At 36.4% G+C, this 12,775-nt stretch overlaps 1 protein-coding gene across 1 annotated transcript in view; it reads right to left on the bottom strand.

Moving 5' to 3' along the window:
* Positions 1-11,153, bottom strand: part of GALNTL6 (polypeptide N-acetylgalactosaminyltransferase like 6) — an 851,955-nt gene extending 840,802 nt beyond the window's left edge. Inside the window, exon 1 of the mRNA XM_069493359.1 lies at positions 11,016-11,153. Coding sequence (XP_069349460.1) covers positions 11,016-11,153 — 138 coding nt within the window. The remainder of the gene's footprint in view (positions 1-11,015) is intronic.
* Between the last annotated feature and the right edge of the window lie 1,622 nt (positions 11,154-12,775).

Here is a 12,775-nt window from a genome sequence, read left to right as displayed (position 1 = left end):
TAATTGACCAAATCAATCCCCATGTGGAATTTGTCTTTCAGGAAATTTTCAAAGGGAAAAGGGGAAAAGAAGTCTGAGCAGGGAAGAGGAGGGAAGACGTACAAAGTGACAGTTGCTTATATTTCTACACTTTCTTGAAAATTATCTCCTTGACCTTCCTGATGCTTATTTTTCTCTCTGTATTTCAAATATTAGAAGTGAAGTTCTTTGTCTTAGAATGCTGAGAATCTTCCAAAAAAAATGTAATTTCCTTCAGCTTATGAAAGAAAGGTTAATAGTTTGCACAGAAGTTAGAGAGGGACAGTCCCATTACATAGTTGTTAATCTGACACTGTTCTGTTAGCCTATCTAAAAAATAATAAAATTCATTCAGCTGGGGAATAGAAGCATTTTTATCTCCCCTCACCGCCTCGTTTTACACAGCCTTCCATTCCTCCTTCCAGCCAGCTCCTTTCTTGGAAGCACCAGAAGAGGGAGTGAGATAGCACTTTCTTTGTCAAGTTACTCAACTATGGTCCCTGGCAGCACCATTCTGGACTTTTCCAATTCTACCCTACTGTTGGAAGCAACCAGAACAATAATGTTAAAACTCAAGTTATATAAAATAATAAAATATGCAACCCTAAAGACATTTTAGATAATCCTCTTTGGAAGTTTAGACTGATTTAATGACACAATTTAGAAAAGATTGGTTTTTTCCCTGAGGGCAGAATACACATTCAGAAATTAACACCATGTGGAGAGAACAGAACTAAAAATATGAGGGAAAACGTCATCAAAATAGCATTGGTTGCTGATTGCATATTCTGGGAAGAGCTAAATTTTCTGTTGAAATCTTATTTGCTTCTGACATGTAGGGCCATAAGAGCCCTCAGTTCAAGTTATAAAGACTTTTAAACTAAGTACTATATCATATTCTGTGTAGGCTACTGAAAAATTAAAAAGTGAAAGGAAAAAGAAGTTAAAGGTACTCGAAACGCTTTTTATAAATCCTCTGAAAAATGCAAAAATTTTTTAAAAAGGGGATCATATTCATGATGGGTCATGGGAGAAAGATTTTAAGAACATGCTTTTCCTGTTTTTCCAATCTCAATTTTCTAGAATTCTAACAGGTAATAGTAGCTAACATTTTAAATTACTTACTATGTTCAATCCAATTTTATGCATATTAAATTATTTAACCTTTATAAGAACTCAATCAAGGAGACACTATTTTTATACTCATTTTAGAAATAGAAAATCTAAGGCACAGAGAAGATAAGTAACTTGCCCAAGATCACACAGCTAGTTAAGTAATAGAACTGGAACTATTAATAAGACTGGGAAGTCTGGCTCTAGAGTCCATACCTTTAACCATCGTGCATATTGCCTTTCATGGTTGAGTTATATAATTTCTTGTGTTGCAATGATCTAAGATATTTCCAAGGTAGTTGTATTATATGGTGAACTTTATATAATATCAACACTTGATATTAGTAAAATAAATCACTTGTGTTCTTGACAAGTTTTTTAAAAAGTCTCTTTGCATTTATAATGCAAGATAGTAATATTACATATACTGTGGATTAGTTGTGAGGACTTAAAAGTAGCTTCATATGTTGCGTGGCACATGTTAGGAGCTCAATAAATGTTACCTTAAAGTTTATTATTATCTTGACTTTTACTTTTTCTTTTATTGTTGTTTTCATTATAATCATTTTATTACTTTTATTATTCATATATTATCTTGAATTTTGGGCAACTGAATATTATCATCTTACAATAAATAACACCTTCCATCTATCCACACTTACTATACTATTCCTAAGTACACTCTTATTTTTTCCTTCACTCTGCCTATCTGGTCATTGCATTTGACAGGTACATTGCTGACTTATTGACAAAGTAGTTGTTTGACATCTCCATTCAGTATTATTAAATATAATCTTCAATTTTATTACAGGATTATATATAATAAACATCTAATTACCTATCATCTATAGAGCTAACACATTTATGATATATTTATAATGGTTCATACTTTATAGAATATTTCACAAATGTTCAATTACCTCTGTAAATTACTAAGATAATTAATTGCAAGGGAACAATTCCAGACCTCCCTCGCAGGAAGAACACTCAAACCATTAAAAGCACAGGCTTTAAATTTACCTTTTAGAACATAACAACCTTTGTGGCTTTTCTCCCTGTACTTTATTTCTCTAGACTATCTCTATCCTTCTTGAGGATCACCTTCTCCGTCTCTCAGTGTACCAGCCTTCTGGCTTCCTTTGTCTCCTACCAACAGGACCCCACATTCAGACATTGACGCCAAAGCTGACCGTACCAGTATCTCTTAACTGTTTTAAAAATATAAGGTTTCTTAGTTGTATTTTCATCTTATTATTTAATCTTTTACCATTTTGTTTAAATCTCTGCAACTGTGTGTAACTAAAATCAAGAGGGTACCCGGAACAAATCACCAAACCTAACGACATTTTCGAAGCCTTTACTTGCCTTAAACTACACTGCTGTGACCGCTGCTAATCATTTTCTCTTTCCATGAATCCAGCGTGCATGAACCCAGATTTTGACTTTGTGCCTTCCTTAGTTGTACATACTTATGTAGAAGAGTCTATCGCAATGAATTGTTGGAAGATTAAATAGTAAATACACAGAAAGCAGTTTGATTGGGACCACAAAGGAATACAATAACTGACATATTTTCTTCTTCTTTTAAACTTTAAATAATTTGAGCATGTATTTCATACAAAACAATTTCATGCACATATTATAGGCTTGTATGTGTCTTTATTAACTAATAGATTGTAAGCTAATGAAACAAATTTACGGCTTCATTACTTAATTTCCCTCAGGGTCTAGCACGGTATCATACATATATCGCATAACCAAAACATATTTTATCAACAATAAACAGACAAATTGATAGTGGTATAGTTTACATGTTTTATTGTATTTTATTAGGTTTACACAATATTTAAACTTATTTACTACCTTCAGAAGATGTTCTAAAAACTCAGAAAAAGATATAGACTGCTATTTGTTAAGCTTTCCTTATTATTTACTCTGTGCCAAGCAATAAATACAATTTGTTCTCTGAGCTATCCTTTTAGGAGGCAATCTGTTTCCATATGAGGCACTGAGGTTTAAAGATGGTACATGCCGTGTCCAAGATCATATGTTTCTGTAAGAGGTGAGGCCAGCATATGAACTTAAAGTATCTGAACTCCCTTACCCTACTCTCCTAACTCTGTCTACTTTTTAGAACAAGATGCAGGTCACTCTTTCCCCCATAACAATGAGGCCTGTGTAATGGGTATAGGGACTGTATCATCCTCTCCCTTTTTAAATACCCATCATATACATAGGACATTCTATTGTGCAGTGCTTATTTCTTTGTTTCGTGAATATCAGTTTTATCTTTCTAATTCATTATTTAGAAAATTAAGAATGGCCACTTGCAATATGCTTTATCTGCCCCCTAAGTCTACTGAAAAGAATAGTAATTCTATAAAGTAGCCAAATTTCAATAGCTTCTATTCCACTTTTTAACTTTTTTTCTTCAGAATAATACAATCCATCTTATGACCAAAATCTAAACAACAACAACAAAAGTAGGTCTCAGATTCTTATTTGTAATTAGCGTAGAGATGAAATGCTGATATGTGAGGCATGGGCTTTATTTTCATAGGAAATGAGTGTAGTCACTACAAAGAACTATTGCTTCTTTTTTCTCTCTTCTATTAAAAGCTTCAATTTTGAAGAATTTTCAATATGATATATAAAACAATTTCATGTTTTGCAATAAATAATAATATAAAAATAAATGAAATTGACAATCTGTCCTTAAGAATTAGGCCCAAAAAATTATGAAAAAAGTCCTTTTGTAGATCCTATTTGTTTATCCAACAGTCCTCCCTGCTACATTCAACATTTTAATGGCATTGTTCTCCTGTGCTGTCTTGACAATGCCTCTAAAAAAGAACCCATCTGTAAATATTTATTAAACCAACATTAATTACCTTGTTAAAGGCAATGATTGCTTATAAATACTTAGGTATAACAATAATTTATCTGCTAAGCCTGTTTATGTGCTGTTTAAGATGCTAAGCATTTAACCCTCACCGTAACACCACAAGAGAGGTATTGTTATCCCCATTTTACTTGTAAGAAAACTCATCTGGGGAAGATCCATGAATTGTTAAATGTCACAAAGTGACAAGTACTAGAGACAGAATTTGAAGGCAGATAATCTGATTCCAAAGCCAACCCTCATAATTTGGTCTTTTTCATATAATAAAAATGTTCAAAATTATTATAATAATTGTCTCCGGCTTTCTAGATTTCAGTTACTGAAATAATAGCCCATGAGTATTTGAGTACTTAAAATAATTCAAAATTAGCCTTCTCAGCCCTCGTTGAGACATCACCACTCCTTACAACAGAGGGTCGAAGGTCAGTAGCCGCCACCATATTCTACAGCAACCATGATAGTGTTCATTACATTACACTTTAACAATGAGTTATTCTATTTATAATCTGCAACTCTAACAAGCTAAATCTTTATTGTGATCCTCAAACTTACTAAATAGATATAATCACTTCTGGAGACAGATGCATTTTCTTTATCTTTTTTCATACTTTCCTAGAATTAAAGTAATAATATTGAAATCGTGCTTCAAATTTGACTAACAGCCTACTGTAGATTCAAAGCAATAGAAAAGGCAAGAAGTTCCAGAAATTATAAATATTGTGGAAAATTAAACAGTTGGGTAGATCTAATTTTTCATTAAGAGACCTAGTGTGTGGGTGTACGTGCATGTGCATGTGTGTTGTTTAATGAATATGTGAAATAAATACATTGAATTTGAGAGTACTGCAAATCCAGCTCACATTTTTTTCTATCATACTGTAAGTAGAAAAGTTGGTAAAAGGTTAATGTGTTTTACCTTGAATTCATCATGAATCCTAAATATACTTTTGTTTTTTCACCCTCTTTCTGATGGTAATTTGTTGATTCAGTAGTAATAGAAATTAGCATATTAGTGAAGAATGCTGGTGGTCATCATGGGTTGAACTTTCGTGGATGGTTTTCAACCTGTACATACCTATATATTTTTATAGATGCCTATCTAAATACATATTCCCATAGCACACATGGTTTTTACTATGTTGTTTTTCTTGTTGTCCATTCATGCATTACAATAATTGAGATAATTTAGGAATTTTTTTTTTTTTTTTTTTTTTTTTTTTTTGAGACAGAGTCTCACTCTGTTACCCAGGCTAGAGTGCCATGGTGTCAGCCTAGCTCACAGCAACCTCAAACTCCTGGGCTCAAGTGATCCTCCTGCCTCAGCCTCCCAAGTAGCTGGGACTACAGGCATGCATCACCATGCCCAACTAATTTTTTCTATGTATATATTTTTAGCTGTCCATATAATTTCTTTCTATTTTTAGTAGAGACAGGGTCTCATTCTTGCTCAGGCTGGTCTCGAACTCCTGAGCTCAAACAATCAGCCCGTCTCAGCCTCCCAGAGTGCTAGGATTACAGGCATGAGCCACCGCGCCTGGCCAATTTAGGAATTTTTGGCTGTATGGTAAAGCGGGTGGAAGTTATAAAGAAGAGTAATACTTAGGATGGTCTGTCTTTACCTTTACTGTCACGTTCAGAACCTCCTAATTCTTTGCACATTTGTACCTTTGGTTCCACAACAGTAATTCTGTAAACACTACACAAACATGTTTAGCAAAGAATAAAAATATGAAAGGGAAGAATATACTCTTCCAGACAGTTTTAAGGATCTGAAGAATACGCAAGCCAAGCAAGGGAGAAATGGGAATGTATCACGCACAAAACATATCCACATCTGATTCTATATGTCGCTTAAATCACACAGTATCTTTTCCTAATTTTAATTTTTATTCCCTCCAGTAAGGTTATTTTTGATGTCCCTTAGCTGCCATTCATCTGTATAAAAATTTTATAGGGAGAGACATGGTTGCAAACTTCCTAAAAGTTGTCTCCTTTAGGAAGACATGGTTTCTCTTGACAAACTTAATAATAAAACCAAACAACAATTACTCGATCCTCTTCTCTACGATCCTCTTCTCTATACTACTTAAATTACTCAGTCTTTCTTACCTGTTCCCTATATGCTCCAACTTGATTGGGTTTCTTTTACAGGAGAAACTTATAGAAGATTAGTTGATTCAGCACAATTTGACACCAACTCAGAAATGAAGGGAGGGGGAGAAAAAAAAATCTATCTCGTTTTTTACCAGCTTGTGAACAGAAGACTGTGTTTCACACTCTACCTCCCCCGGGGTAATGTGATGAACTAATCATGTAGAGATCCACTAGGTCACAGCAAATAATTAAGACACTTGTTACAGTGGTCTGTGTGGGGCCATCCTGTAGTGATTCTGGATGGATTTTCCATAAATTCAAGAAAAGTTCCTTTAAAAACCTAATGTAAACCTTACATCTTAGCTAATTAAGAACACTGTGGCTCAAACTAATGCATCGTTTCACATCCAATTTGTTGATAATGTACCATCCTGAGTGCAAGAAGAGAAAATCTTGTTTTTTAGTTTTTTTTTTTCCTCCTGTCCTTAGCTCTTCCATTAGCTCTTCCAATATCTGAGGTGTTTGCTGGAAAAGGAACACAGACCTACTTCACAGCTTTAGTGATCAGGATGACCCAAAAAAAGAAAAAAAAAAAAAAGCATAGGACAGGTTGCATACACTAGGTACCAATTATCTGATATTTTCATGTTATAAAACAAGTTTAAAATGCCACAGAAAAAAAATGTTCTTGGCCAAAAAGAAGACTCCCTCTGAAGTGTGGAGCTGATTAATATTAGAAGAATTAGACAAAGATTCTGAGGAATCTCTTTCAGGAGAGATATTTTTTTTTAATGGAGGTGAAGTCACACATTTGTCAAACACAGTTCGCACGTAAACCTGATGAAAACAAAGCAGTACCTCATGATATTTTCCATATCTAAGGTGTGATCTCTCAGGACTTTATGCATCTTGTTATGTGACAAGCACGAATAGCCCTATTTTATAAATAGAAATCCTGAAATTCAAAGAAATGAGAAGGTTCCACAATTTCAAAGTGACATAGAGGGCCTAGTTTTTTATGTCATAGAAAATCCAGGCCAAATATAAGCTTCTAAAATCATTCTGAACAATTCTGATTCTGTGACTTAAAATTCTAGAATTTCAACCCTCATTTTTATTTCAAAAATTGCAAAGTTCTCTTCATATTCTGAATATTCTTGAATTATTTCTATAACTCATATTATTTCCAAGTTAATTGCTAAACTACTACCATAGTTCCTTTTTAAAAATATTTTGGTTAATCTCTTTAATATATTTAAGAAAAGAAAGTGTTTTGAGGTAGCATTTTTTATGTGTACGTGCATAAATAATTAAGAGAGATATACTGGATGTAGTAGTTTTGTTCTAACATATTGCGTTTTTCCGTATATCGTCCTAATGCACAGCTTAATTAAGACCTAAATATGTAACTGGGCTTTAATCCAAATATAGCTGAAACCAGAGAAAAGTAGCATTTCAAATCTTTAAAAAGAAAAATGAAATTAAGAATTACTTTACAATAATCATACAGCAATCATTCTAAGCTAAATATCAAATTCACTATCAAATAGATTTTTAATATATGCATATATTTCTAGTAACATAAAGGAGATGCTTATATCATACCAATAAAAAAGAGACAAAATTAAGTCAATTGAAAATGACACATCACAATTATGATAATTTAATAACATCTAAATAAAAAATTTAAAATATTTAAAAATTTTTATAAAACCTCAAAAATCTCAAAATTTAATATGTATTTCAGTAATTTTATTTCAATTTTTGAGAGCCCAAACAATAAAAAATCTTTTCCAATTGTATTGTGTTATTAAAACTATTTTATCAATCCTCTTTGGTTTTATGCAGGAAAAGGAAAAAGAAAAACTTTTAGATGAACAATTTGGGATATTTTACTGCATTTATTTCATTTTCTGCATCATAGATGGGGCAAATGTTTAAATATTATGCAAAATCATCATAAATATTACTTTTAAATTTAAACTACAAAAAATACAATTAATCTGGAATAGTATAGACTTGAGAACAATATATGTTAAATTCTAAATTATGAAAATTAATACACACAGTTTTTATCAGTGTTTTCTGTTTCATCTCCCTTAATCACAGGTTGCATCATAAATATAATTTATTGTAAATAATAAGTGGGAAAGCTACTAGTCATGTGATCTGCTAAAATACAGATTAAGAGTATTTAAAAAAGATTAGCTCTTCCATAATTTTAAATTTCCATAAATTAAACTATTTCCCTGTAACTTGCTGTTATACTGAAATTATTTAAAATAGTGCAGGCCTTTCAACTCCTGGGACCACTGCCATGCCACACTTAAAACTAGAACTGCTGGCTGTTACACACATAACTGCTATGAAAATAGTTCACTCATTTGGGCACGTGACTGGTTTTGAACAGCTTCGGTACTTATTGCTGTCAATGCGTCAATCAGCACATTGTCCTTATTCTCCACATTTTACAACTTGGAGAGAAATATAGTAATAAATGGTTTCTGGAGAACACTTAGCAATTAACCATGAAAATGTCTTTGTAAAACAAATTGCTAAATTTAAATAACACATTACCCAAAAATAAAATTATATGTTTCAGTTGAAAACCTATGTATTTAGCCAACTTCCTACTATTGAAATAGAGATACATCAAAATATTTCATCACAGTATTAACCATGGTTAATTCAGGTCACTTTTTCTTTGGTCAAATATCAATATTAACAACTTAACTCTTATCCAAAACTTACATAATGATGATAACATATCTTAATTTTCATTCTAATGATAATTCATAATAAAATAAAACCAATGAACACTTAACTTTTCCTATTTTACAATGAATTCTATCCTTAAGTAAGTGATCAATTAATGTCTACCTTTTTAACTTTATTTTTTATCCGTTGAGAAAGTATTAGTCTTAAAATCATTATTTAGGCTAAAAATGCTGAAGTAAAAGATTGAAATTCATTTTAGGGCTTATCGCTACCCTTTTTTCACCTATTTGGTTCAAAATTTTTACACAGGATAATTAAACTGGAATGTCACAGGGTAGCCATCAATCTGAGTCATTTACTCTGCACTGTGTCAAACTTTGAGAAACAGCTGCTTCTTTTGCCATTCCATGCCTTTCATAGCTTTACTTTATTACCCAAAAGTAAGTATCACATGCACTACAGAGAAACCAAAAACAAGGAAACAGTTTTGGAGATTACAATGACAAGTCAGAGAGTTGAATTGCCACATTTTATTTTTTTATGCCACTGGACAATTTTCTCATTAAGTGTTGAAATCAATAGAGCCAATGTGAAAGTTGTAAAGATCTCATTAATAATATTAATTAGTGTTTTATGTTAACTATATCAGAAAATACTTCAGTTGGTTATTGTTAACTGAATTAGCCAATTTCAAGGAAAAATATTTTTGCTCTTTTTATTTTACCAACATTGGAATCAAAATATTACATGATAATGTATTGACTATTAATGTCAATAAAATCCTGTTTTATATCAAGGATTGAAGAAATAAGTGCGTCAAATAGGAAAAAAAAGTTTCGCATCCAAAGTGCACATCTTTTTTCCACTAGGATGGCAAAACACAGTATACTTCCAACCGAAATAAATTTCTATTAGAAAGAATGATAGAAATCAACAACTAAATGAAACTATGTCAATATCTTTCCTCAAAATTCCAATCTATTCAAAATCCATAGGCAACTAGTTATCTTTAAAGTTTAGAGACTAGTAATGACTGCTTGAAATAATAAAAAAGCAGATTACCACTATATATTTCACAACTCACCACTCACTGTGTAAAAAAAAAAAAAAAACTTTGTGAAATATAAGAACAAATATTTGTCATTATATACATTACTGTTATCCAGAAATGAACTACTTAAACATTTTCTATGTGTGGAAGGAACACAGTATACATGGGTGATGACCCTTGAAATTAAGAATATTAGTATACCAAGGTGATGCACAGGACTAACTGAAAAAGTGTTATATCAACATCATAAAGAAGGCTGCATTCTAATGTTAACAGTTAAATTACAAAAGCTGTTTTATTTATTAATAAACAAGAATGCAACAATATTGACTTTCATGGACATTCTGTGAAGAATATTTTGCCTTATTAGTCACTAAGAACCACAGTTATTTTGATGCATGTTAAGTCATGAGCCATATACATACTAATGGATTATATACTAAGTAGAAAGAAAACACATCATATTACATGATAGTTCCAATGTGAAGGAAAGCTGTTAGCAACAAACACTTATCACCAGACTGTGAAACTGAATGGCCATTCTTAATAACTCTTCTTGTATACCCTACCCTGGCACCTTAGTTAGCAACAGGAGAAATGAAAGAGAGACTAAGTTTCCACAGGGTAAAAGGCTGTTGCCACGTAAAAATTGCAACCAAAATACGGAGAACTAAAACTTGGCTTTCAAGAACCACTTCACAATTTTAATGATTTAGTTGGCCCAATTCACTTTAACATATACAGACAAACCAGATGGAAGGCAAAAACCAATTCCTATAACTGAACTTGAGCCAAACCCACTCCTACCTCCACAAATAAGCACAGTTAGCTTTCCTCCACCTCAAGACAAAGTCAACCTAAGACCTACTGTGAAAGTTTATCTTCTCTTCTTGACCTCTCTTACTCTTCATTCCTAGTTTATTTTACATTTCACCATATCGTTGACTGCGATCTTAAAACAACAACTTGCTTAAACCTCGAAGTCTCTACAGTCCTGTAACATCAGCTCTGTACAAACTTAGAAAACCCAAGGCGATCCTAGTCCTGCTTGCTCCATCCCAGCGCCAGGGTTGCCGGCCTTACCAACCCTCCTGGGATCTTTCTCCGGGTGGTACTTACCTGCTGCTCCCCCGGCTCTGTAGACTTCACCAGGTGCTTATCCTTGTACAGAGACCAGAGACCAATATTAGGCAGGAAAATTAAAGCCACCATGAATAACAAAGTCATCTGTAGAAATCTCTTCTGTTTCCTCTTCATTGCAAATGGTAACAGAGAAAAAAAGTTAAAGGAGATGGTTCCCTGACTGCTTCTTGTGTTTAATGCCAAAGTCCTTTCCTCTCCCCTGCGAAGCACCAGAAACTGGGAAGCTACAAACTTTTGTTGCGTGCTCAGCACCAATCTGCAGGATTCAGAGGGAGTTGGCCATCTGCAGAACAAACGCACAGTTACTTTCCCCCCAGAAAACTATGACGAAGGCATTATCTATTGGTTTAGGAATAAATGACTTGGCTGAGGAAATCATTAAGCCTATTGACCTCCATTAATATAAAGCAGTGGAGTAAATATGCGCGTTTCGTGGACTAATAATATGTTATGAAAAAGTCAATCACATGCTAGCTACTTAAGGAAACGAGGGGTTTTTGTTGGTTTGTTTGTCCCTCTCCCTTTGGTGTGGAGGGCTGGGCTGGGAGGAGCGGGTTGGGAGAGAGAACTGAGTGGGAGGAAGTGGCTCAGCCCCATCAAGTGTCAGGAAGAAAAGTGTCCGCTTATGACATTGGAGCATCACCTTCCTCGTCTTCCCTGAACATCTCCTGCGCTCCCCTCGGGATAACCCACCTGAACTCAAGTTCAACACGCCCCGGCGCCAGCTTGCCGGCGGGCTCCACGGGGACCCAGGGACACGGACCCTGGGCAGAACTCCTGTGCGGAGGCAGGTCCACGAGCCCCGGTTCCTCCGCGCCGTCTCCACGCTCCCTGCAGGCGGCGGCTCAGCGACCCTGGAAACGCGAGGAGAGGCGGCTACAGATGTCAGCGGAGTGCAGCCAGGAAGCGGAGGCACCGCGACGTCCCTTCCCCGCGCGTCCTCGGGAACGTGATCCTCCGCGAAGCGAGCGCGCTGCCCATTAATCGCTTCTCTTCCCCGGTGACGCTCCTGCTCCGCTGTTCATGTTACCATTCTTCTCCGCGACTGAACGAACCCAGGGGAGCGTCGCCAGCACCGAAGGGCACTGCTGGAAACCTCCTCTTCACGGGAAGGGGACGGAGGGCGGCGAGACCTAAGTCTGGGCTGGGCTTGGGCAGAGATGCGCCGCGCCTGCACCCGCGCCTGTCGCCGTCGCTGTCGCCTGCCTGCCGCGGAGACGCTGCCGGTGCCCACCACGTGCGGGAGCCCCGAGCCGGGAGGGGAGGGCGGGCCGCCTGGAGGGGTGGGCGAGTCCTCGCAGCTTCCAGATGCTATATAAACAAACCCAGACGCGGGGATGGAGAGGAGGGGAAGACGCTGCCGGAGGAGGACGTGGAGCTCCCAGCCTACGCGGATCCTCTTTTCCCAGCCAGGGCTTTTCTGGGCAACCTGGGACCGACAGGGACGCCAGCCCCCACCCTAGTCGTCTCACCCAGAGGGCGCCAGGCCAGACATTCTGGGGGAGACGTCGCCGGCTGCGCGCGGGCTGACCAGGGGCTCCTCCATGGTGCCGGCTGGAGCGCGGCGAGCCGGGCGCGGCGGCGGCGGCGGGAGGCGGAGGCGACCCGAGGCTGGGTCGGTCCCACAGCGAGGGGTTCCCCGCCCGCGTGTCCCGCTGTTCTGGCCAGGTACGTGGTGGGGAAGGAGGAGCAAGAGGATCCCGAAGTAAGGCAGGGCCCAGGCTCAGGGTTCTCAG

This window comes from Eulemur rufifrons, chromosome 18, assembly GCF_041146395.1.
Source record: "Eulemur rufifrons isolate Redbay chromosome 18, OSU_ERuf_1, whole genome shotgun sequence".
Classification (NCBI taxonomy): Eukaryota; Metazoa; Chordata; class Mammalia; order Primates; family Lemuridae; genus Eulemur; species Eulemur rufifrons.
Note: the sequence above shows the minus strand (reverse complement) of the source record. Positions and strands in the feature narration are given on the sequence as shown.